The 22,809-nt window shown below is 50.3% G+C and overlaps 1 protein-coding gene across 1 annotated transcript; it reads left to right on the forward strand.

Annotated features, from left to right (window-relative positions):
• Positions 1–57: 57 nt before the first annotated feature.
• Positions 58–9,902, forward strand: MFNG (MFNG O-fucosylpeptide 3-beta-N-acetylglucosaminyltransferase; the record flags this gene model as incomplete). Its single annotated transcript, XM_084205523.1, has 8 exons — positions 58–396; positions 4,968–5,016; positions 5,505–5,607; positions 5,694–5,847; positions 6,865–6,950; positions 8,232–8,397; positions 8,906–8,991; positions 9,833–9,902. 8 exons carry the CDS (start codon positions 58–60, stop codon positions 9,900–9,902), a joined length of 1,053 nt encoding a protein of 350 aa, XP_084061649.1.
• Between the last annotated feature and the right edge of the window lie 12,907 nt (positions 9,903–22,809).

Below are 22,809 nucleotides of genomic sequence, written 5' to 3' on the forward strand. Positions count from 1 at the left end.
GGCAGAGCTTGTCCCTGCTCAGGAGGATACGGGTGCGGCAGGATCGGCTCCGGAGCCATGGGCCGTCGGTTCCTCCGCGGTGTCTCTGGAGCCGCAGTCTTCCTTGCCAGCGTGGCCCTCCTCTCCATGCGGCACCGTGGGGCTCGGGAAGCGGCTCAGCACCCCGGGATCGGGGAGGGGATGTTGGAGAAGCCAGAGCAGCAGAGCGAAGGGATCCCAGAGGGAGCTGGTGGCAGGGGGCAGAAGGACCTCAGACTCCATCCTCCGGAGGGATACAGGAGTGAGGGAAGCCTGACGCTTGGAGACATTTTCATAGCTGTGAAGACAACCAAGAGGTTTCACCAGAGCAGGATGGAGCTGCTCCTGGACACGTGGATATCCCAGGTCAGCGAACAGGTGAGAGTGTGTGGATTCTGACCAGAGAGAAGGTGTTAGTAATGGGGGAGGCATGAGGTGTCAGGGCAAGGGGATGAAAGCCAGAGGAAGAGGAGGCCGGGCACTGTAGTGCCCCTCAGTGCTTTGCCTCATTTTCTCTATTTCTCACTTCATATTCAAAGGGAGATCCTACCCAGCAAAATGGGTACCAGTAGCTGCTTCCCGGGAAAGGCTGGTGAAGATGCCATGCCAGACTGAATGCACAGACCATCCTGTGTCTGTATGAAATGGTGGCTTTCCAATTCTCCTGCTGCCATGAGTTTGTTGAGTTTGGAGCTGACAGGCTCTCCTGGCCCTTTGTCAGGATGCCTACACTGTGCCTGGGCACCCATTGCCCTGGAAAGGTGCAGTGCAGTGGGCAAGAGAACAAGGTAGGCAGGCTCCTGGAGGACCTCCTGTAGTGAGCCCTGTTCACCCCCCACCCCATCAGCACAGTCCATACTTTCCCTTCTTGGGCAGATGCCTTCATGTGCATGATCTTGAAGTGTTGTGGGTGTATTTTTGACTTTTTCTTTTTTCTTTTTTTTAAACTGAGGGCCTGGTGTTTCCATCCTTTGCTCAAACAGTTTGGAGAGTTTCCTTCCTGCTAGAGAAACTGATGCAGGGCACCACATCAGTGGTGCTGTGCAGGCTGGCTCACTGGTGGGCAGGAGCACTCCCCAGAGCTCCAGTGCTTTTCTCTCTCCCTCGCAGAGCTGCTCCTCAAGAAAGAAGAAATCCTGTGGCTGCCCTGAAGGGTTTTTTTTTTGCCTCTGCCTGTGTGTGATGGGTGCCTATAAGGCAAACTCAGGCCCCAGGGAGGAAGGGGATGGGGGCGGAGGTGCTGGGTAGGAGAGCACCCAAAGCAGTGCAGGGTTTGCTGGGTAAGGGTGGTTTTCCACTTCGTGGTGCTGCAACTGTCTGGTCTGCTGCGGTCGTCACAGGAAGCCATGTCCTATTTTGAGCACGCTTCCTCTCCTGGCTGTGTGTCCCTCTCGGTGTCTGAGATGCCCTGCTTCCTCCTGCAGAGCCACTTCTCCTCTCCAGCCAGCTCCAGCCCAGCAGCTCCTTGGAGAAACCAAACCCAACCACGTGGCTGCACTGGTTTTAGGATATTGCTCGTGGGGCCTTCCCAGTGGGTTTTTAAGGAGCAATTCACCTGTCCCTCCTTTGTTTGACAGATCAGTGCCCGGCCTTTCTGCTGATGACAGGAATGAGATACTAGCTCCCCAGACTTGTCTGATCCCTTCTGGAATGCAAGGGATGTCCAAACCTTGGAAGAGGTGTTGAATTTTCCATGCTGCTGCCAGCCTCTGGAAACCTACAGAGACTGAGCAGAAAAATAGGAAGGAAGGGGTAGAATAGGAGTGTCACTCATTTTTAAACTGAGTTTTTTCAGTGTTAACAATTTTTGTTGCAAGCTTGATATTTTCCTTCTACGTCCTCAATTTTCTGTGTTTTTCTTCTTCTTTTTTACAAAATGGCTTTGAGGGAAGGGGAGTGGGAGCAGAAAGGGAGGTAAAGAGAAGTACATGAAAATCAAAAACTTTTAAAACATATATTCCTGCTTAAGGGAAGTTTACAGGAAACAGTTAGTTTTGAAAATATGACAATATAGAAAGCCTCACTTAGCAAAAAAAGGACAGCTTTCAATTTGTAAAGGACATTTAATTGTTGTGAGGACAGGAATAGTGCGCCAGACCTCCTATTATTGAGCCCTTTATGGAGAGACATAGGCTTTAGGAACCAGTCCTGGAGAAATTCAGGTCTCAGGAGTCGTGATGTGCAGAGGCTGCCTTCTCCTAGGCCTGATCCAGCATCTTACTGTCTCACTTGCCCTAAGTAATGGCTGGAGACCAATTCCCTGAGTGTTTCTCCACCAGTGACCAGCAGGGAAATTTTAGCAGCTGGCTGTGTTGCTGATGCCAAGCCTGGCTTCAGAGCTGGATACCTGCATGGTTTCCTCCTGGAAGAAGCAACCCAGACCTCCCAGGTCAGGCTTAGGTGACTGTAACAGGAGGCAGGAACAGCTGTGGTTTTGATGGCAAGGACAGACTGTGTGGGAGCCGAATTAAAAATCCTCTGTGTTGGACTCTGTTGGGGTAGAAAATAAGAGAGAGATTGTCTCTGAAACGGCTCTATTTAATCTGAAAACAAGCAGTTGGTGATGGGGAAGTGTGAGATGGGCACTCTCTGCTGGACCATGCTCTGCCTCCTGAGAACTGATCCATGAGAAACCTCCCACTGGAGATTGATGTGAAAGCCATTTTAGTGAAAGGCCTTTTCCTCAGCAAAAGCTTAATCTAAGTAGGAGTGTGGGTTTTGATGGTTGTTTAGCTGGGCAGAATCTTGGAGTGACTTACACTCCTGGCCCCAGTAGTTTTGATGGAGATAAGTCCAGCTTTCTGATGTGGTTTGGTAATGTGAACTATTTCTAGCACTTCCCCTCCTTTTAGCCCACACACCCAGCCAGTTGGAAGGAAACCTTTGAATGGCCCATCCTGAAGTGGCTTTCAGATTTTCAGTGATGTGAATGCACCCCAGATATTGAATCTGTTCTCTGTGCAGGACACAACAGTAATCCTGCTCATGTGTTTGCATTTTGGAGAGGGTTTCTTCATCGAGAAATACCCTGGGAGCTTAGGCGATGACCATGGCCCTGGATTGTCAGGTTCCACATCTTCATTCCCTTTTGCTAGTTTTTTATTGCTAGGCTATTTCCCCAATTTGGGGAGAGGAGGTCTCAAAGTCTAATGTTTATCCTTTGCCTGGGCTCTTATGTTCATGAAGAACTGCCAGAAAAAGCTGTTTGCACAGTGGCTCCATATCACTACTTGCCCTGCTGTTCAGCAGACATCCTTTCCTACACAGACTGGAGGGATACTTTCTGTGCTTCATCTCTGGCAGCAACTGCTGTGCCAGGTTTCCTACCCTCAGGTGTGTGAGGGATGGTGAGATGAGGATGGAGGCAGCTGCATGTGCTGTTGTGATCTTTTGCACTTCTCGAGCACAGCCAGGTGTGCCATGGACATCAGAGTTTGAAAGGGACAGATAAATTGGACTTCCCTGGTCCCCACACTCATATTTCCCTTTTCCCAGTTATTTTGGACAATCTGGTGTTGCTTGTGGTGACAGTGTACTTTCATCCTTGGGTTCCACAGGAACATGTTCGATGTCTGCAAAAAACACTCCCAACATTTCTCATCTTGCATCAAGAGAAATCTGGGAACCTCAGAATATTTTTACAAGTAGAAAATTTGGAAAAGATGCATCTTTCTATTTTAAGTCAATCAAATGTGATGTTAGACACGTGATATCAAGATGGTTTTATATCTGTGAGTAATTTCCAGCAACAATATTTCTTGGGGGTTTTTTTTGGAAATGTCAGAAAGTTCCAGCGGCTTCAGATTTTGTTTTTCTTAAGTTGAAAATATTTGCCATAGTGGAAATTTCTAACTCTGACATGCTGGCAAGGGAAACCCCATGCTGCTGACAAAATCCCTGCCTTGCCTGAAGGTCCCCTGACCCAGAGCAGTTCCTATACCTGAGACTTGGCTAATTGCTGCTTGTCACATGATCCCCTTAAAAGTGGTGTTAACTAAGATACTTTACTGCTGGGGTGGGGTAGGAATGTGTCCATGCTCCATTGCTGCAGCTCAGCTCTCAGAGGGTAATTCACCGAGCCTGTAGCTCATCCCTCTGAGATCAGGAAACCATCCTGCTGTCTCTGTTTGAGCCAGGTATCTCTGAGGGTCCTTCACTGCCTTATTTTCATGTGCACAACCTTTCTACTGCTCTGTCCTCGAGATAGGGATATATCTCCCAAATGCTGGGTGGGTGTGGGAGATGTGGAGAATTCCCTGCCTTTGGGAGATTTCCCTGCCTTTGGGAGCAGTGATGGCTCCTGGGGCTGCTGTCTGCCTGCCTTGTTCCATTTGTGCCTGTGCAGGTGCTGTGTTTAACCAGCCTGTGAGCAGCTGGTGTGGAGACTGTTTATGGCTCGCGACTCCTTTTTCATTTCATGAAAGCTCATTTTCTGCCTGAGGAAAGCTTTTCTCCACCAGCCCTGATCCTCGCCTGGCTCTGAACAGGGGGAGATGTGCCACATAATGGCAGCAAGGGGGATTAGAGAAGCCTGGGAGTGGAGGAAGAGGAGGAGGGGGCAGAAAGTGGCAGGGGGCTGTGCACACTTCACACACAAGCAGATGTTCTTTTAACCCAAGCATCATTTAACCACAATGCCTTAATTTTTCTACCACTGACACCTAATCCAGGGCTACCTCGCCCCCTCACTCAGTGTCATGGGTCCCCTGTTCCCAAGGCAGTGGGATGGAGGTGAAAATGAAGCCACACAAGTACTAGTAGTTGTGCCCTGCAGGAAGAGGGAGCACAGCCATCCTTCTGTTCATCTGCTGCCTGGGAGTGGGTACAGCAGCAGAGCATGGAGTGGGGTAACCATGTCAAGTGTGTCCAGCTGTGGGAGGAAGAAGTGGGCAGCCAGGAACAGCACCAGCTCCATCCCTGAGAGTAATCTCTTTTCCTTGTTTTCCCAGACCTACATCTTCACTGATGAAGAAGATGGTGCCTTGAAAAGGAGAATGGGTAATGACCTATCCTATTCTACCTTCAGCCCCTGAACTGTCCTGGCCTTGAGAGGGGGTCTGGTGTGAGGGCTGGCTGTCCTGCACCAACACTGCCCAATGAAACACGCCCCTTGCTGTGTCCTGTGGTGGTGATGGTTTGGTGTGGCTGCTTACCCCAGGGTGTGCTGCCAGCTGGAGGCACGGTGCTGTCTGCTTTAAAGCATCCATGGGCAGAAGTGGCACATGACAGAGCCCCTCAACCTCTGCATCATGGTTGGCAGTGGAAGTGTGGATAACAGGTGTCCTAGTCTTGGCCAAGTTGCTTGGCTCTGTCCATGTTTCATCTTCTGGTACGGGGAGGAGTGGAACCCATGTCTCCATGGGCTTGGATGCCTTTTGGGGGGCCATGAGGAGGCTGTCTGTGAACAAACCCCTTCCCTCCTGCCCAGATGTCCTCCCTGTGACCATGCAAAGTGGGCTGGCTCTGAGTTTTCCCTCCTCTGGCAGGTGGCCGTGTGATCTTCACCAACTGCTCTGCCGAGCACAGCCACCTGGCCCTGTCCTGCAAGATGGCTGCAGAGTTCGACGCCTTCCTGGCCAGCGGCCTGAGGTGAGGCAGGGCTGCTGTGGGGGGCCCCCCGAGGGCAAGGGCACCCTCCTTACTGCAAACTTCTTGTGTCTTCCTGTCTGCCCCAGCTGGTTTTGCCACTTGGATGATGACAATTACCTGAACCCTCGGGCGCTCCTGAAGCTCTTGTCCTCCTACGCGGAGACACGGGATGTTTACCTGGGCAAACCCAGCCTGAACCGACCCATCTGGGCCTCCGAAATGCTGCCAAACAACCAGACGGTACAGCCTTTGCTGGTGGCGGTGGTGGGCTGGGGGCAGTGGGGTGTTTTGGCACTCTGGCTCACATTTGTCATGGTTTAACCCCAGCCAGCAGCCAAGCCCCATGCAGCTGCTCGTTCACCCTCCAACCAGAGGGAGTGGGGAGAGAATCGAAAGGGCAAAAGGCAGAAAACTCGTGGGTTGAGATAAAGACAGGGAAAGCAAAGAAAAACAAGGAATTAAGTCACTGCTTCCCATGGGCAGGCAGGTGTTCAGCCACCTTCAGGGCCCCATCACACATCTTGGTGACTTGGGAAGACAAACACCGTCACTCCAAATGTCCCCCCCCCTTCCTCCTTCTCCCCACACCTTATATACTAAGCATGGTGTCATATGGAAAATCCCTTTGGTCACTTGGGGTCACCTGTCACAGCTGTGTCTCCTCACAATCTCTCTTGCACTCCCAGTTTCCTCACCAGTGTGGCAGTAGGAAGGCAAAAAAGGCCTTGGCTGTTGTGTAAACCCTGCTTAGCAATAACAAAAACATCTCTGTATTGTCAACACTGTATTCTGCACAAATACAAAACACAGCCCCACACCAGCCTCTGTGAAAAAAGTTAACTCTACCCCGGCCAAAACCAGCACAGTATTGCAAGGAGAGACAGGTCCCAAGAGGAGTGACAACAGCTGAAAACTTGCCATCTTGTCTAAACATGGCTGTAAGGTGTTGACTAAATTTGATATCCAAGAGGCAGAGTCCCACGTTGCTGCTCTGCCTTTGGGTATGTGTCTGACAGGACAAAAGCCTGCCCTAGGCACCCCACCTGTTGCTGCCAGCAGGAGCAACTGGCTGTTCCAGTTATGAGGAAGTGAAAATCCATGGTGTGCTGCGAGAAAGTCCTTCCTCTGGGCAGCAGTCATGTGACAATAGGGTTGTGTTTGTCCTGACATCAAAGCTGGGTTTCCAGCATTCCCACCTCTGGGAGTATGGGATTGTCTGAGCCTCTGCCATTAAATTCTTCTGGTGTTTCTCTCCAGAAATCCGTGCGCTTCTGGTTTGCCACGGGAGGGGCCGGGTTCTGCATCAGCCGCAAGCTGGCAAGGAAGATGGTGCCCTGGGCCAGGTGAGCTGGGGACTGTGGGAGCCTTTGGGGATGAGCAATGTGGCTGCACATTAGTTCCTGGCAGTGTCAGACCTGGATTTGTGCATGTGGTGTTTGCAAAGGTGCAGAGTGCCGCGTGCTGCACATCTGCGAGATGTGAGACTGGAGGAAGGATGTAGTGGGTGGGTCTGCCAACTGATTGAAAACTGGCAAGAGCAGGCACATCAGTAAACATGGTCACAGGATGATGTACTCCTCTTTCCCCATCTCCTTAACGCTCTTGGTTGCTCCCCACACTCCTTCCAATCCCTTTCACATTCGTGTGACTCTTTTCCCATCTGCCCATCTGCCTATCTCATCTCCCCTTCATCTGCCTTTTTCCAGATTTCCATACCTCCCTCCTGAGCTGATTTTCTGTTCCCTCACCCCAAACCCCCTTTGGCTTCTTAGGTGTCCACTGTCATTTCTTCAGCTTGATGCATGGAGAGCAGAGGTAGGTCCCACAGTTGTGTTATCTCAGCCTAGAACAAGATGATGCCCTAGGTTATACCACAAGCACATACACTGAGCATTGGCTCTGCCTTAACCAGCCTTAACCAGATCTGAGCATACCCAGCAGGACAGATCTGATCCACACCAGGTGGCTGCTTTAGCCAAATCCCATGACAGGTGTTTTATGGTAGACACAGTCAAGAGAGTGATCTGTGATCGAGGGTAAAGTGAAAGTGGCACAGATAGACAATGCCTAACCTGGCATAAAGTCTGCCACTACTGTTTTTAAAATGCTTAAAACACATTTCAGTTTGCTGGGGGTTGTTGTAGCAGACAGTGCTTTATACTGTGTAAATAATTTCAGTTCCAGAAGCCTTAAAATTGGGTTTAGCCTGTCATCAAAAGGTGGCCAAGTATGTGGTGTTACATTACAGTAGATGGCTTATCCAAGCTGCATGTCCTGTTTTTACTTCGCCCTGGACCTGGCCATGTGCTCCCACTATTTCTCTTGTGGTGGCTTGTCTGACCCCCCAGGGGATCAGTGCACTTCACCAAACATGTGGAGAAGTGACTCAGTGAAGTCTGTCAGCTCTCTGCATCAGCTTACCAAGGGCCTGGATTATGTATCAGGGACAGCATGGCTGGGAATGGTGAAAGAGCAAGCTCGCTCCTGAGTATGTGCAGGTGGAACTCAGGGATTTCTTGCCTAGTTACAGGATTTACTCTGGTTTTCAGTAATCTCCTGCCCAAGTGGATGCCTACATCTGCCCCTACCCTTTCCCTAAGCCATGCAGCCCTACTCTCTTCCAGTGGCAGGAACTTCCTGAGCACTTCCGAGCTCATCCGCCTGCCGGATGACTGTACCGTGGGTTACATCATCGAGTGCAAAGTTGGTGGGCAGCTGATTCCCAATGCACTCTTCCACTCCCACCTGGAGAACCTGCAGCTCATCCCCACCTCTCAGCTCATGCAGCAGGTGAGGAGGGGAAGGGAAGCAAGAGGGAGGTGTGTGAGGAAGGAGGGGTGGAAGGAGGCTTACAGGCACGTCGTTCCACTGATGGCAGTGATGTGCATTGAATCAATCATCTGCTCTTCTGGGGAGGCTTTCCTGACAAATGCATCTTTGAAATAAGGAGCAGATGTTGCCTGCAGCACAGCTGCCACTCAGAGTGCCCTGGGATCAGTGGTGGGGAGCAAATGTAGGGGGAGTGATGGGAAATTGAGGGCATCCCTGGGAGAATGTGGCACAAGGACAAGCAGAAATGATGATTGCTTGGGAAAGGGCCTTTGACATGGCACTCTCTCTGCCTTGCAAAGGACTAGTAGGGTGGACCATCATGGCAAGGAAGAGAGGAGAGATGTGGAAGGCAGAGGCTCAGCCAGCAGAGAAAGAACTAGAATGGGAGTTTTTGTCATCCACACTAAATTCCTTGTTCCTGAACTCCTCTCATTTTGTCTGCTCCTTTCTCACCACTGTGTTGTAGGTCACACTCAGCTATGGTGTGTTTGAGAACAAACTCAATGTCATTGAGCTCAGCGGCCCCTTCTCGCCCCAGGAGGATCCCTCAAGGTATGGGGCATGAGTGCTCTGGGTGTTGCTGCTGTGTGAGCCCTCAGACAACAGGCTGGGAGGGGCAGGCAGCCCAACAGGGTGCAGGGGTGCTAGAGGGAGGGACAGGAACCTTACAGTCAGGTGGCTTACTGGGTGAGGGGCACCCCAGCATTAAGCTATTTGTGAATGCTTATAAACATTGCAAATCTTTTTGGGCGAGTGGGAAGAAACAAAACATTTAAAACATTTTATTTGGACAATGCCTAAGCCAAAAGTATTGCTGTTTATTTCCCATTTTGAGACTGAACAAGCTAACCTTTTACCTCAGGGACAGGAACAGAAATGTTCTTTTAAACTCAGGAAAGAAAATTCTGCTTGTTTTTTCATTTTATGCTTTGCTGAAAAAACTGAAGGGAAAAAAGAAAAAGGTTCACTTCAGGCTGACTGCAAACAAAACTGTTCTTTGATTTACCTTCTCCTCTTTGAGTGAACAAACCTAAAGTTGTTATTTGCAGAGCCTGAGTAGGAAGATCCTGGCTGGAGATAGGAGGGGTGGGAAGCACCTAGGTGATGAAAAGAGCATCAGCAGAACCATGTAGCAGGGGCTGGTGCAGCACCCATCTCCCTGCCTGTGATCTGGGTGAGCTGTGGGCTTGGGCTCCCTGGGCTAGAGCTGGATTTGGGTATCAGAGGGAGGCTTTGCTGAGAAAAGACATCTTGGGGTGAAGAACCAGTCCTGAGCTCTGTAATGTAGGGTGGGCACCTGATGTGGAATGGGGTGTGAGGGAGAGGCCTCCCATCTTCCAGCTGTGTGCTGGTGTAAAAACTGTCCTCTGATCTTACTTTGCTTTCTCCCTAGCAGGTTTCGATCCCTCCACTGCCACCTCTATCCCAACACCTCCTGGTGCCTGCAGGCTGCTGGCTGGTGATGCCTGAGCCTCAGCTGCAGCGGGTCCAGGTGACACCTGTTCACCTGTAGGGCGTGGGACACTGAAGAAGCTTGGTGCTCCCAATTTCACCTTCACCTTGGTGGTCTTGGTGCTCTGTGATGGCTTTCTTGGGCCTCGCTCAATACTGGTGACACAGGACAAGAGACAAGGTCTGATCCAAAGATGGATAGGATGGGCTGGACACATGAATGAGCTTCTCATCTGAGCTGGGATATGTGCAAGGGATGGGAGCAGTATGCCTTCTGAGCAGATCAAGGATGGGATAGTGACTGCTGGGCATCTGGGTAGAAATGAGGACTTGCTGCTGCTGCTGCTACTCTGTGCCTGGCTGCATCTTGCTGGACTAGAAGGGCCCTGTGTGTGCATACCTGGTGCCCAGCTCCGGGTGGGTGGCAGCATGTCATGGCTCCAGGCTCTCTGAGCAGGGCCTCTTCCTCCATGTCGGTGCTTTCCCTACTGCCCACACTTTGCAGCCACAGACCTGTTGAGTCTCTGCATAGTCAAAGTCTATAGAAATGGAAAATGCGGCCATTTTTGGGCTGAATGAATCCTGGAAAAGCATAGTGCTTGCTCAACAGAGGGGAGACGGGCAGGAAGTACGAAGAATCCGGAATCCCCTGCTCTGCTGGGACAAAAGAGAGGGCAGGGAGTAAGGGAGCCAGGGGGAAACTGAGTGAGATGGGGATGGTTCCCACATTGAATGTTGAAGGTTTGATCTTATATGGTGCTGCATTATTCCTCTCCTTTTACCTTCTTGATGTGGGGTCAGGATAATCTCTTGCTCTAATTACCAACCTGTCGTCTGAGATTAGAGTCCAGCTCCTATCAGTGAGAAGAGACATAAAGGATTAGAGCTGGCTGAAAGAGAGGAGGAAGGAAGAGATGGAGAAGGAGCGCTCAGGAGCGGATTAGAGGTTACAGCTTTATAAGCTTTTCTGTCCCCAACCAAAAAAATTAAGTCGTGAAGGAATGGAAACAGCAAGGCAAAGAGCTTTTTATCTCTGTGGGGCTTCCCTCCAGGTGCCACTAGCAGCATTATGCCTTCCTGCTCTCCCTGCTGAGCGTAACAGGGGGAAGGAGTGGACCCAAGTAGGTTACAGGCTTTCTGGCATGTTTATGAAGGGTCCTTTTCTCAATACAGTGTCCAGTGTGAAAGCTGGGCAATGGTCCTTGTTGGGGAATGAACTTTGGCATCATTTTGTCCTTGTACACACAGTTAAGTGGCTTGGGGAGGGTTTTGCAGGGAAACCTGGAAGGCAGAAAGGCTGTTTTAAATGGCAGGTGGTGCCACAAACAGGTATTTTTCTTTAAAGAGTATTTCAAAACAGACTGCTGGGATCTGTGAGAGATCCTGTAATCTCCAGATGAAAGGACAAATGCCCTTTCTCTAAAGAGCTGCTCAGCTTTGATGCTGCTGATGTGACTAAGCCTGCTGCTGGTGGGCTGGAAGAGCCAAAGGCGACTGTCACTGTGGCTTTGCTGTTTTGAAAACTGGCCACTCTGTCACCTCCTTCCACCCCCAAGCACCAGCATCTCCTACACAGTGCACACAAAGTTTAAAGGAAAGGCGTCAGAAAGACCTTCCACCTCTGCGAAGGGGGATCTAGAAAGGAACGAGCACTTTAATTTCTGGAAAAATCAGAAGGCAGGAGCCTGCAGAGCTGTTTTCCAAGCTGGACATTCTTACTGGCATTTAGTCAGCGTGTGTAGCAGCACACAGCCTTGCTTTCTTCTGTTGCACAGCAGGCCTTTGAAGTAGAAGTTCATCCTGAGCACGCGCAGGGACGAGCTGATGCCAGTGACCGTTCCTTGAGTTGTGGAAAGCCCTTGGCTCACAGGGCTATGCCAGCCAAGAATCCACGTGGCACAAAACAGGGACACAGCTATTGGAAGAGGGATGCAGCACCAAGAAGTCCTGCCCCACAGAATTAGTGGTTTGGGCACAACCAGAAGATGAAATACTGTTTTGTGAGAAGGAATGAGTCTTCAAGAGGAACCTACGCTACTTGGATAGATCATTTTTCCCCATTCAGAATTTCAGCTGATGTTAATAGAGTCCTTGAGTTAAAAAGCTGGTCCTGGCTGTAGATGTCCTGGTGACAATCTGTGCAAAATGCGATTCATGTGTGGAAACTGGTACAGCAGCTTCATTTCCCTGGGGTAAAAGCGAAGCAGAGAAACTGAAAGCTTGCTTTGGATCTTGGCTTCAGCTGGTCTGAATTGACCTGGTGCCTTTTGCATGGTTGAAGATCAGATGTTTAATGGGTTGAATCCTTGAGTGGGTGCATGGGGACCCGTTTAAGACTGGGTTTCGTTGCTGGAGCGGTTAAGTGCCACTTTTGTGGAAAATGTCTTGTCTCATAAGGAAACAGAACAGATGAGAAGATGTCTGGGGCAGGGCATCTCTTGGGCCATAGAGAAATGAATGACAGAAAAGTCCTGCTATGCCTGTGACGACAATAGGCTGGAAAGAAAATAGCTTCTGAGTCGACAAAAGAAACCAGGTTTTCTCTAAGAACAGAGAGACAGCTTAATGGGACGCTCACCGCATGAAATCTGATCAACGTTAAAACATGAGTTAAAATTAGTTTCAGGAATGGTTCCTGCCCCTGGGGCTTGCTGTCAGATACTGTGGTTTTACAGTCTCATTTTCCTAGTTTATTAAAATGTTTAGCTGCTTGGGAAAATGAGAAACAATCTCATGTGAAACTTTTCAGGGGGCTGTCTTCTTTTATTCTCTTTCTCTTGATGTAACAAAGATTTTGGAAAGGTTCCACTGGGTCTATTAAATTTGTATTTTCTTCTTTTTTTTAATATCTCTACCTTTCTCTAGCTCACACTTCCTTTTCTCATTGCTGGGGAAAAACACCCAAAAAACTCTCCCAAGAACTAAAAGGAATGGAGGCATGGTCTTTATATTTTACTGGGAAGTATGGGGTCAAAGTCAAGGGTGCTGGCATGACCCTGCTGTTGTACAACATTAAGTGTAGTTCAAGGTTTCAAGTACAGACACCTCTGCCTGCCCAACACCATAGCAACCAACACTATTAATGATGTTTAAACTGTGTACTGAAAATTCAGAAAAAGAAGAAGGAGGGGAAAAAAAAAGCAGTTACAGTATTTGAAATGTAAAATATTAAGTAAGGCTTTCATGTTAACAATATTTTTTCTTCACTTTCCCCTTAGCGTGAAGAATTTTTGTAAGAAAAGTCCTATTTGACAGTGCAAAAAAAATGCTAATGACTATCCTTTCTTTAGGGGAAAAGAAGTTAGTTGAAATAGGTGGGAAAATGCAGTTGTTGCTAAAGACTTGAAGGGGAGAGGGAAGAATAGCAACACTAGACAATGGTTCTGTCTCTGGTGCCAACTCCTCTTAACAGCTCTGCTGCCAAAGAAAAACAGATTCCTGAGCCACTGTGGGATTTGCCCAACTCGTACCCAGACTGCAGCCTTCAGCTCTCTCCTCAGGCTTCTTCTAAGGAAGCAGCCTTCAAAAGGTGAGCAGTTTATCAGACAGAAGTCAAAGGATGAGAAATGGGAACAGGAAGAAAGGAGACCGGAAGGAAAGAAAGCATCAAGCAATGCCTTGGAGGAGTGTGGGAGTTTTAGCAGTGCATTGAAAGTGCTGTTTGGGGGCTGCCCAGCAGGAGCAGGAAAGGGGTGTTGCCTGGTCTCCCAGGTCTGGATTTTATATTTTTTTGCGACCAGGGCAACTGCAGCTCACCAATGCCACTGAGGATGCCAGTCTGTGAGACAGCGTGCACCTTGGAAGAGGTGAGATCAGTTTTGTTGGCCCTGAACCTCTTCTTTTTTTAACACTCCAGATAAGTCAGTGGCTTTTCATCAGTGTTACACTCACTTGCTTACAACAGATTTAGCTTCTTAATTTATTTCTGCCCTTGCTTACATTGCAGGTTTTCAGATAATCCAGAGTGGGATCAGCAACTCTTTTAGTTATTTTGTTAAATTTCTTTTGTCTTCAATCTCTGAAAAACCTGACGACAGCTGGCTCTACACACTTCTGGGATGGATGCAAAGCTGTGGGAGGGTGGGTGACTGCTCCATTCAGTAAGTGCATGGTCACAGGGAGGCATGGACCATCCTTACATTTTTCCTCGAGGAACCTGCTAGCAGTTGGTGCCTGAGAGGGAATCTCAGACTAACTGGAACTTTCTCCTCTGCCAAATAGTGCTCATCATGTGGCTTCACTGAAGAGGATGCAAGGGTTGCCATAGACATAAGCAGGGCCAGGAAGAAGAGCAGCATCATAAATGTTAAAGTAACTGTGCCTGTTCTCACCAGCTGGTGCAGGATTTTTTTCCTGTGGACTTTCTGCGTAAATACCTGGGAGGTTAAAGGAGTGCAGAACTGAGCTGTTGTTGCTCAGATGGCATTGCCTCTTAAGGCTGTTCCTTGACAGCCTGAGATTTTTTTCTTTTCCTGTTTGATCCAGCTTGGACTCCAAGAAAGCTGGGAACTTATCTCTCTCCCTGTTTGAACTGTAAGTGATTAATTACAGACCCCAAGAATGGGCTCCTTGCCTATCTCTTGTGTTTAAATTGCCTTCCAGGATTTTGTGAGGCTAAGGAGCCTCTTCTGATTTTACAGCTGACTGTGTCTCGGTTAAGCCTCTCTTGGTTTTGTTGGGAGCTGCATCTGATCCCTAGTGAACTTTAAGAACAAATTAAACAGGATTTGCTGGCCCTGACACTTCTGCCACTGCTTGAAAACAAGACAGTGTTGGTTTTAGCAGTGTTGGAAGAAGTGTGATGAAACAGGGCATTTGGATGGTTAGAGATGCTGCTATTGTGAAACCCTGCATTCCCAATCCCACCCAGAAGTGGGGCACAGAGAGAGCCCACAGCTGGTGCCTTTGGCCACGTTGTATCAGACTGAGGATAAGCCATGAAATATCCAGCAATTGCACTGGCAAAGAATCCAGCAGCCCTGGTTCTGAGCCAAGGCAAGATTGTACTTCGTGCTGGACAGGGTGCCTACTCTGAATTACTTACGAGCAGGGACAGGGTGAGGAAGGAGGAGTAGGCTTACAGGATCAATGAGGCAGTATTGTTATATCTGAGCAGGGAGAAGATGATGTCTTTTGGGCCAGGGAGGGGCAGAGTTCAGGAGCAGAGTTTCCTTTCCACCCAGAAATATGAAGATCTGAAAGATTTTTGGTGTAAGCACATGTGAAGAGAGAGGTGAGGGATGAAGGAAATGGTTTGGATAAGAGAAAGAGCCAGAAAAAAAATCTACATTCTCTTCATGGCTGTGCTGGAAAATAATAAATGGTGGCCTGATGACCAGTAGCATGGGGCTTAGGGGTTCAAAAAGTAGAGGGGAAAGCCAGAAGGAAAAAGGTAAGGACTGTCTTCCCCTCTCCACACACTCGTTGGTGGCTGGTGGTTTCTCACTCATGGCTCTCCTGGTAGCATAGGAGGAGATATGGGGCTGGCAAAGCTTCTACTCCGTGCCACGTGTTCTGCCTGAGCATACCCCACATAATTCAGCTTCCATGAACACTGGGAGAAGCAGCAGGCTGGGGCAATGAGCGGGATGGATGTGCTGACAAGAGTCTGCCCCTTTCACACTACCCCACCTTTCCCACATCATCATCAGTTTTGGCTGGAGTGAGGCTGACTATAGAAGCTGGCCTAGCTCTCTGCTTGCCACAGTGTTTTTTCTGCAGGAGAGAAGCTCCTCTCTGGGCTCTCTGACAGGCTTGTTTCCTATGGTGTGGGGTGCAGACGGAGTCTTGGTGCAGCTGGTAGGGAGAGCAGCTCCCCCACACCCTCTTCTTTCTGCCTGGCATTCAGCTGTATTGGACAGTGTCTGTTTTTAGCAAAAGTCGCAGATTCAACAGCTGAGCTGATTTTCCAAAGGGACACATAAAACAAACAGCCTGCCATCTGCTCTATTGTCCTGGAATAGCGGCTTGGAGAGTGGGGGAGCGGGAAGGAGGGGAATGAGAGGAATGAGAAGGGGACTGGGGGGAAGAGGGTGGGAAGGATTGGGAGCAGAAGAGAGGAAAATGCAGAAAGGGGAGCCAGAGAGGTCATGGCAGAGAGGGGAGGCTGAAAGAAGAGAGAGAAAGAAGGACACAAACAAAAAGGAAAGCTGTGTGGAAGTGGGGATTTGTTGAGGGAGAGGACCAGAGGCAGGCATGGGGGCAAACAGGGCTTGCTTGGGATCACCCTGGCTGGATTCCTCAGCCCTATGAGCCACAGAGGCAGGCAATTTGAGCACCCTATACCTTGCTGAGCCAGAGTCTGATTGCAGAGAAACAAACTGGACATGGTGGCCTGGATAATCACTCCTCTTCCACCCACTCAGCCCTGCCTGCTGCACACCCCCACCTCTGCGCTGACTTTTATTGAGTGCCGCAGGGCAGGGATTGAACTCCAGGTTTGGCAGCAGAGTAAATAACAGCAACATTGGTCTCTCTGGCCTGGGAGGGAGGAGGGCTGGTTTTAATCAAAGGTAAATAACAGTCAGTATTGTCTGAACCTTAATCCAATTTCCTAGAACTGAAGAATAATGTTCCTACTTAAACGTGTGGCACTGGCCACCAGAGAGGGATGGCTACTCAGCCAGCAAGGTACTGGGCACAGGACAGCCAAGGAGAGCAGAGCTGGGGGAGATGCCACAAGGCAGGTAATTCATCCTAGCTAACCTGGGACTGTGCTGTTCTCTTCTGATTCTTCCTGGTTTATTTTCCTGGCTTCAGTCATCCCAAAAGATGAGGCTGGCTTGCTGACAGGCAGCACATCTTTGTGTCATGTGAGCCTAGTTGATTAAAAGCTCCCTGCTTTGCTTGGTTGACAGGAGAGTTGGGACCCAGCTGATTCCCTGCATCTGCATCCCTGGAGGTCATTTTGCCTCTTACAGTGACCTGGAGAGAAGTGCATATAGAGTCGTGCTTGCTGTTGCATGGACATGGCATGAATCATGTTTGTGCCATATCAAGTTCCTGCTACATGTGACGTATAAGCAAGATTTGGATTGGAAAAATGAGTTTGTGTTGTTAGTCTGGTAGCACAACGATCTGTATGACTGGAAACTGCACTCTGAGTTGGTCACATATTAGAATCACAGAGAGTTAGAGTGGTGCTGTTATTTAGCTATCAGGAGGTTATCTAATCCTGCAGCAGGGCCAGCCACCTTATACCCCTTCCACCAGATGTTTGTCCAACTTGCTCTTAAAACACATTGTTCTGTCCAGACTGTCAGTGCTGGAATTGAAAGCCCAGTTTCTGATAGTAAAGCACTGGTACCTGGTTGATCTTGAAAAGATGGGTTTTTTCTGAAGCGCTGTGCCAACACCGTTTGTAGATGCCCATTGAGCAGCTCTGTCAGGGTCCTGGGCACTGCTTTCTCCTCTGTGGGGCAGCTGATTTGCAGTTCTCTGGAACAAAAATGGCCTGGTGAGGCCAGGATGTGTTTGGGAAGAGGCAGAGACACATCCTAGAGCTGAGGGCAGAGGAGGCCAAGCTCCGTTCCAGCCCTTTCATCTTTCAAAATGACTTGGCAGGCCACAGTCACAGCTCAGACTGCTGTGTGGACAGAGCAGCTGTCCACCTGTGGGTGGATCACGGGTTTAGGACCTCTTTTCAGACTCAGCCTTTTGTAAGCATCAAGGCCATGGAGTGAAACCTCCCCACCAAAAGCTCCCTGGTGGCAAACACGGCCCAAGACACACCATGCTTTTGTGACTGCCAGTTCCTGGTCATGTAATCTGGATGGAGCAGGGGCAGGTGGGGTAGCTGTGAGTTCATCCTCCCATCTCAATCTCTGACAGCCTGGGATCCAGCAGCAAAAGAGACAGAGGGCACCCAGACACATCCAGGGCAGCACAGGCTGGTTCAAGGAGGAGTGAGGGCTGTCCTTCACGGAGGGGGTGTCCAATCCATACAATGATCTTTCCAGATAGGTCAGAAGTGCAGCTCCAGAGGTGTCTTATGCTTATTCATTCCCTGGCCATGCCATGCACAAACGCTTTACTGCTGGTCATGCAGTCCTGCCCTGAGAAAGCCCAGCCCCACTGCTGAAAACACTGGCAGCAGAGGTGAATGGGGAAAATATAATTTTTTTGTAGCTGACTGTGTTTCTTTCCCCACTGCTCAGCTCGCTCCGGGAAGCACACTGCTCTTGTCTGCCTGTAGTCCCCAGAGTGGCCCCAGCCCTCTGGGACGGGAAGGGGCAGGAGGAGGAGAGCGGGCCGGGTCCGGAGGCGGCAGGCCCTGGTCAGCACCCTGGACAGGGACGGACCCCCCCCCGCCCCGCCCTTGCCTTCCTCTGCCTTGCCTCGTCTTTCTTTTTTTCCTTGCCTTGCCTTCCCTTCCTTTCGTCTTGGTCCAGGCTGATGGGCAGCCTGGGATGGGCAGCCTGGGATGGGCAGCCTGGGATGGGCAGCCTCCTGGTGTGGAACGACCCTGCTTTGCTTTGCAACCTGCACCAGCACATTTTTTCTCTTGCTTAAGAGCAAATAGTGCTGTGGCTGTATGCGCAGCTGCTCTGAAGCTGTGGCTTAGATCTGGGTTATTTTTGCAGATAAATCCTCTTTTCTATCAGATTTGACATCAGGCAATCTCTCCAGATCCCTCCCTTTCCCCTGTCTGACTCCCCCCTTCCCTTGCATGCCCTGTGTTCTCTTTCCTTGCATCTGTGCTCTCCCTTCTGTATGGCTCCCTCCCCTTTTCTTTCCCTACAGCCAGATCTCTGTGGATATCATTTTATCTTCTCACTTTCTGCTGCTCTGCATCTCCACATTGCTCTTTGTGCTTTCCCTGCCCTCAAATGTGTGCATTTTTCTGCTTTCCTTTTTATATCTCTTTTTCACTTTCCTGGTTGTTTCTCTGTGGTTATTTCCACAGTGCTGTGAGTTTCTCTGAGAGCCCTCTGTGCCCTGGAGTGCAAAATACCTGGAGTGTTCTTATTTTTTTGGAACCCTGGTACAGCTGATGGAGCTTGGCGTACTCAGCAGGGGAGTTAACTATTTCACACACTGCCCCGTGCCTTCCACCTGATCTAAGGAAGAACTTCCAGGGTGGTGAGGGCAGGAAGTGTTCACAGAAAAGGAATTAAAACAGTCTGGCAGACAGTAGGAGTCATTGACTAATGGATGGATGGGGTAGAGCTCTGATAAAAAGAATTTCCTATATCTCAGAAGAATTCTGGTCTTTGTTTCTCATGTGGTCTGTGCCAACACAGAACGACCAGGCTGGGAATGGGGCAGAAGACCATAGAGACATGGAGGCAAAGAAGCTTGCAGAGCTTTGTAGTCGGGGCTTGTTCCAGGACTTCGGTGTGGATTTCTATCTTGCAGCTCTTCTCCTGAAAGTCTAGTTTTGATGGCACAGGAATAATCACAGGCTTCTTCCCCTAGGAGCTCTGCCAACCCTGAGATGTCCCTGAAGCTGTTGCCCAGCACTGCTGCAGGACAGCAGGAGAGGGAATTGACTTACTTGGTAGGAGCTGGTACCTGGTGGGGGACAAAACAGGCTGAAGGCTTCTGTGCTGCTTGGAAGTGATCCAGCATGGGATAATGGGATCTCAATTTCAGTTGCAGAAAATCATTTTCATTTAGAGGAGCCCAGGGAACTCCCAGTCTGACACCACTTTGGTTGAGATTTAGCCAGGGGATCATGGAGAATGGGATTCATGCCAATATCTTACAGATCTGAATTTGTCTGGTGAGGAGAAAGGAAGGAGGTCTTGGCTGCCTTTCACTGTTTTTGGTGCTTTTTAAAAATGGGAGCCCTTGTGTCAGTGACAGGTCCATCCAGTGACAGATAAATGGACTGCAGATGGAGATTGAGTGGAGGGTCTGGAAAAATAGCAGTTGTGTTCCACCTTGCTTGCTCAACAAGCCATGGCATGGCATCCAAAAGAGCTCACAAAGTGTTTGGAAGAGGCAGTGGATTTTCTGTCAAATTGTAATTGTCCTCTATAAAGTGACATTTACATTTTTACCAGGCAAAGTGGTTTTTCTGCCCTGCAATCCTTCCAGCACTTTGGGTTAATAGGAGCAGAGGTTGGCTCCTCATTGTCTGTGGCTCAACATTTAGATGGCTATCAGACAGGGAGAGAGGGCAGTGGTTTCAGCAGTGCTTAATGAAAAGCTGAGGGAAAGGGAAGTTTTTACTTCACCTTGGATGCTGTCAGCTTGTTTTTTACATTACTCTAATGAAGGCCAGGAAAGAATGGTATCCACTCATACTGCCTCCCTGGCAGAGAGCTGCTGTGCATGGCATTTCAAGACCACAAGCAGTCCCAGTGAGGGTGGCAACACTTAGTGTTAGTCCCATGATGAAGTCTTTTGATGTACTGCATATCTAAGCAATTTGAATGTTTTCTTCCAGTGCAGGATGCAGCACTGCTGCCCTTGATGAGGCTGCAGGACACCTTTTTTCTTCATTAAAAAACCCTCCTTCCACTGCATATGATTTTTTTTTGTTTGTTTTGCTGTCAATGTTCTGTAATATTTATAAAGGGCAGTTCCTGATGGAAGAGCATGCAGGGCTCAGCTGCCTACCCATGACATGTGGGAGGAAATTTCTCCTCAGGGGTTCTCCTCCAGGGCTCCTCTGGGACTCCTCTCTGCTCTGTCAGGCCTGCTCATACTGGCATGTTCAGCACCTCACTGCATCTCTCCCTCAGGGTCCCCCAAATACCTCAACACACCCCCAGACCCAAACTCAAGTCATATCCCTGGATAAGCAGCCTCCATTACCTCTTTCCAACTAAAAATTGCCCTGAATCATAGCTAGATCTGGTATTCAGCATTTCTGCAGCACCTGAGCTTGGAAGGAGCCTGAGAAGAACACCGCTAATTAGCTCACCTCCTATCTGTCAGGTCAGTGTGATCCCTGCTTGAATGGCTAATGTGCTGAAGCACCCAGTGACCAGCTCCACAGAGGGACCTGAGCTCCTTGGACTGTCATCTCACTCCTTTTCTCCACTCCTGAGAGCAACTCAATGTCACCTTTTTAGTTCCAGAGGCCAGAGAGAGCATGTTTTCTGCTGGTGTAAATCAGCATCGATCTACAGGGACTGCAGACCCCCACTCTGCATACTGAGTCTTGGGAGCTTTCTTAGCACAGCTCAGGAATCCACAGGTGGGTTCGAATCCTGGTGTCCTGGGTCCAGGCAGAATGATTCCAGTCTTCCCTGCCAGTTTCACCGTGGATGGCTGGGATAGTCAAAACACTGGCAGTTATCTAGGGGAGCTCTGCAGGAAAGTTTGGCATGAGGAATAAGAGAATAAGGCGCACACACATCCCAGTGTGATGGAAGATCCCAACCACCCGGAACAGGTAAATGGTCAGGATATTTTGCCCCAGCCTGTGGAGACTCATTCACAGGGTCAACTATTTAAATAGCACCAAGCCTGAAGGGAGAGAGAGCTCTTCCTTTCCCCCTTTCACCACAACTCATTTTCTTCCCTCCTGGGGGCTAAGGAGGAGGGGATGGACTGTTCCTTCCTCGGAACGGGGCACATATCCCGCAGGTCACCGTGAGTCTCTGCCCTCGGTAAGCAGGAGGGCAATTGATGACTTGCAGTCATTTCTGTCCCCCTTGCCCACCATGCTGGCTGCTCTGGGGCTCTAGCCCAGCACGGGCAGGGCTGCGTGCTGCCCGTGGGCTGGCTCCTGTGGGCTGCAGTGTGCCCATCGTGGCAGGGGTGTCGGGGCACGGTGGGGAGGAGCTGAGACCCAGCTTTCCGGGGCTGCTGGGGGTGTGCGGGGCTCGGGCCGGCCGGATAGCCCGGCCATGGGGCCAGCAGAGGGCACTCCGGTACCACCGCTCAGACCGAGCCCTCGGAGGGGAGCGGGGCCGCCCCCGAGCCCGACAGCCCGGAGGGGCTCGGCCCTGACTGAAGGAGGCCGTGATGTGAAGTGCAGCAGCCTTGCAAGCCGTGCTTTCATCCCTGCGGGAGGGGGAAGGAGAAAATGGGTGAGGAGGATGCAAGGGAGAGAAGTCCTGGGAATCTCCCACGTCTGTCTCCGTCAGCTCCCTCGGACAGGGACGTGGATGGGAGACAGAGTACACACAGCCCCGGGTTTTCCCGGCCAAGGCAGTGGCATGGCTCTGGCACAGGGCAGCTGAGTGAAAGGGCAGCTGTCTTTCACTCCTTGGAGCCTCAGGCTCGACAGTAGGACCCATCAGTCCCCTTCCTTTCCCGGCTGCCTGTCCTGGTGATGTCACTGTGGCAGCTCTGGGCACATCCCAGCCGTGCTCACCTCGCAGGCAGTGTCAGCAGGACTGACTCACAGGTGGGAAATGGCCAAGGCTGGTCCTTGGCAGATGAGAGCATGGCCCTGAATGGAGAAGGCAGGAGCCATTTCAGCCCTGCTGCTCATGGCGTAGGGTGGCCATGGCCATGGAGACAAGCCCTGGCGCGTTGAGCCGCCCCTGTGAGAGGTGCCTGGAGCAGACTCTTCTGGAGAAGTGCTTTGCACGGGCCGCAGTGCAGCAAAACCTTTCAGGAGACTTGGCAAACCTCTCAGGAAGCCGAGGATCACTGCGGTGAGCCCTCTCCTGTCTCCTCTTCGCCTGGAAGCAGCTCAAGGAGTGCCACACGCAGTGCAGGAGGGATGGCTGGAGCTGTGCTCACGGCACATGTGAACAGCAGGATGCCTCACATTGCTGGGCTGCAGCCACAAAGCCAGAGGTGCCTGAATTGGCCTCCTGCTTCTGCCCAAGGTCTGGACACCTTCCCCATCATAAAGTCAGTATGACAGCTACATGGGAAACTGGGATTCCCTGGAGTTTTGGCGGGGTGGGGGTCTCCCTGTCTCCTCTGCAGAGATGGCAGGAGCAAAGCACCTTCCTACGTGCTCTGAGAGCCTGAGTGCCTTGTGGTTTTGCTGCAATAAATCTGGAG

This window comes from Fringilla coelebs, assembly GCF_963513975.1.
Source record: "Fringilla coelebs genome assembly, chromosome: 5".
NCBI classification, from domain to species: Eukaryota; Metazoa; Chordata; class Aves; order Passeriformes; family Fringillidae; genus Fringilla; species Fringilla coelebs.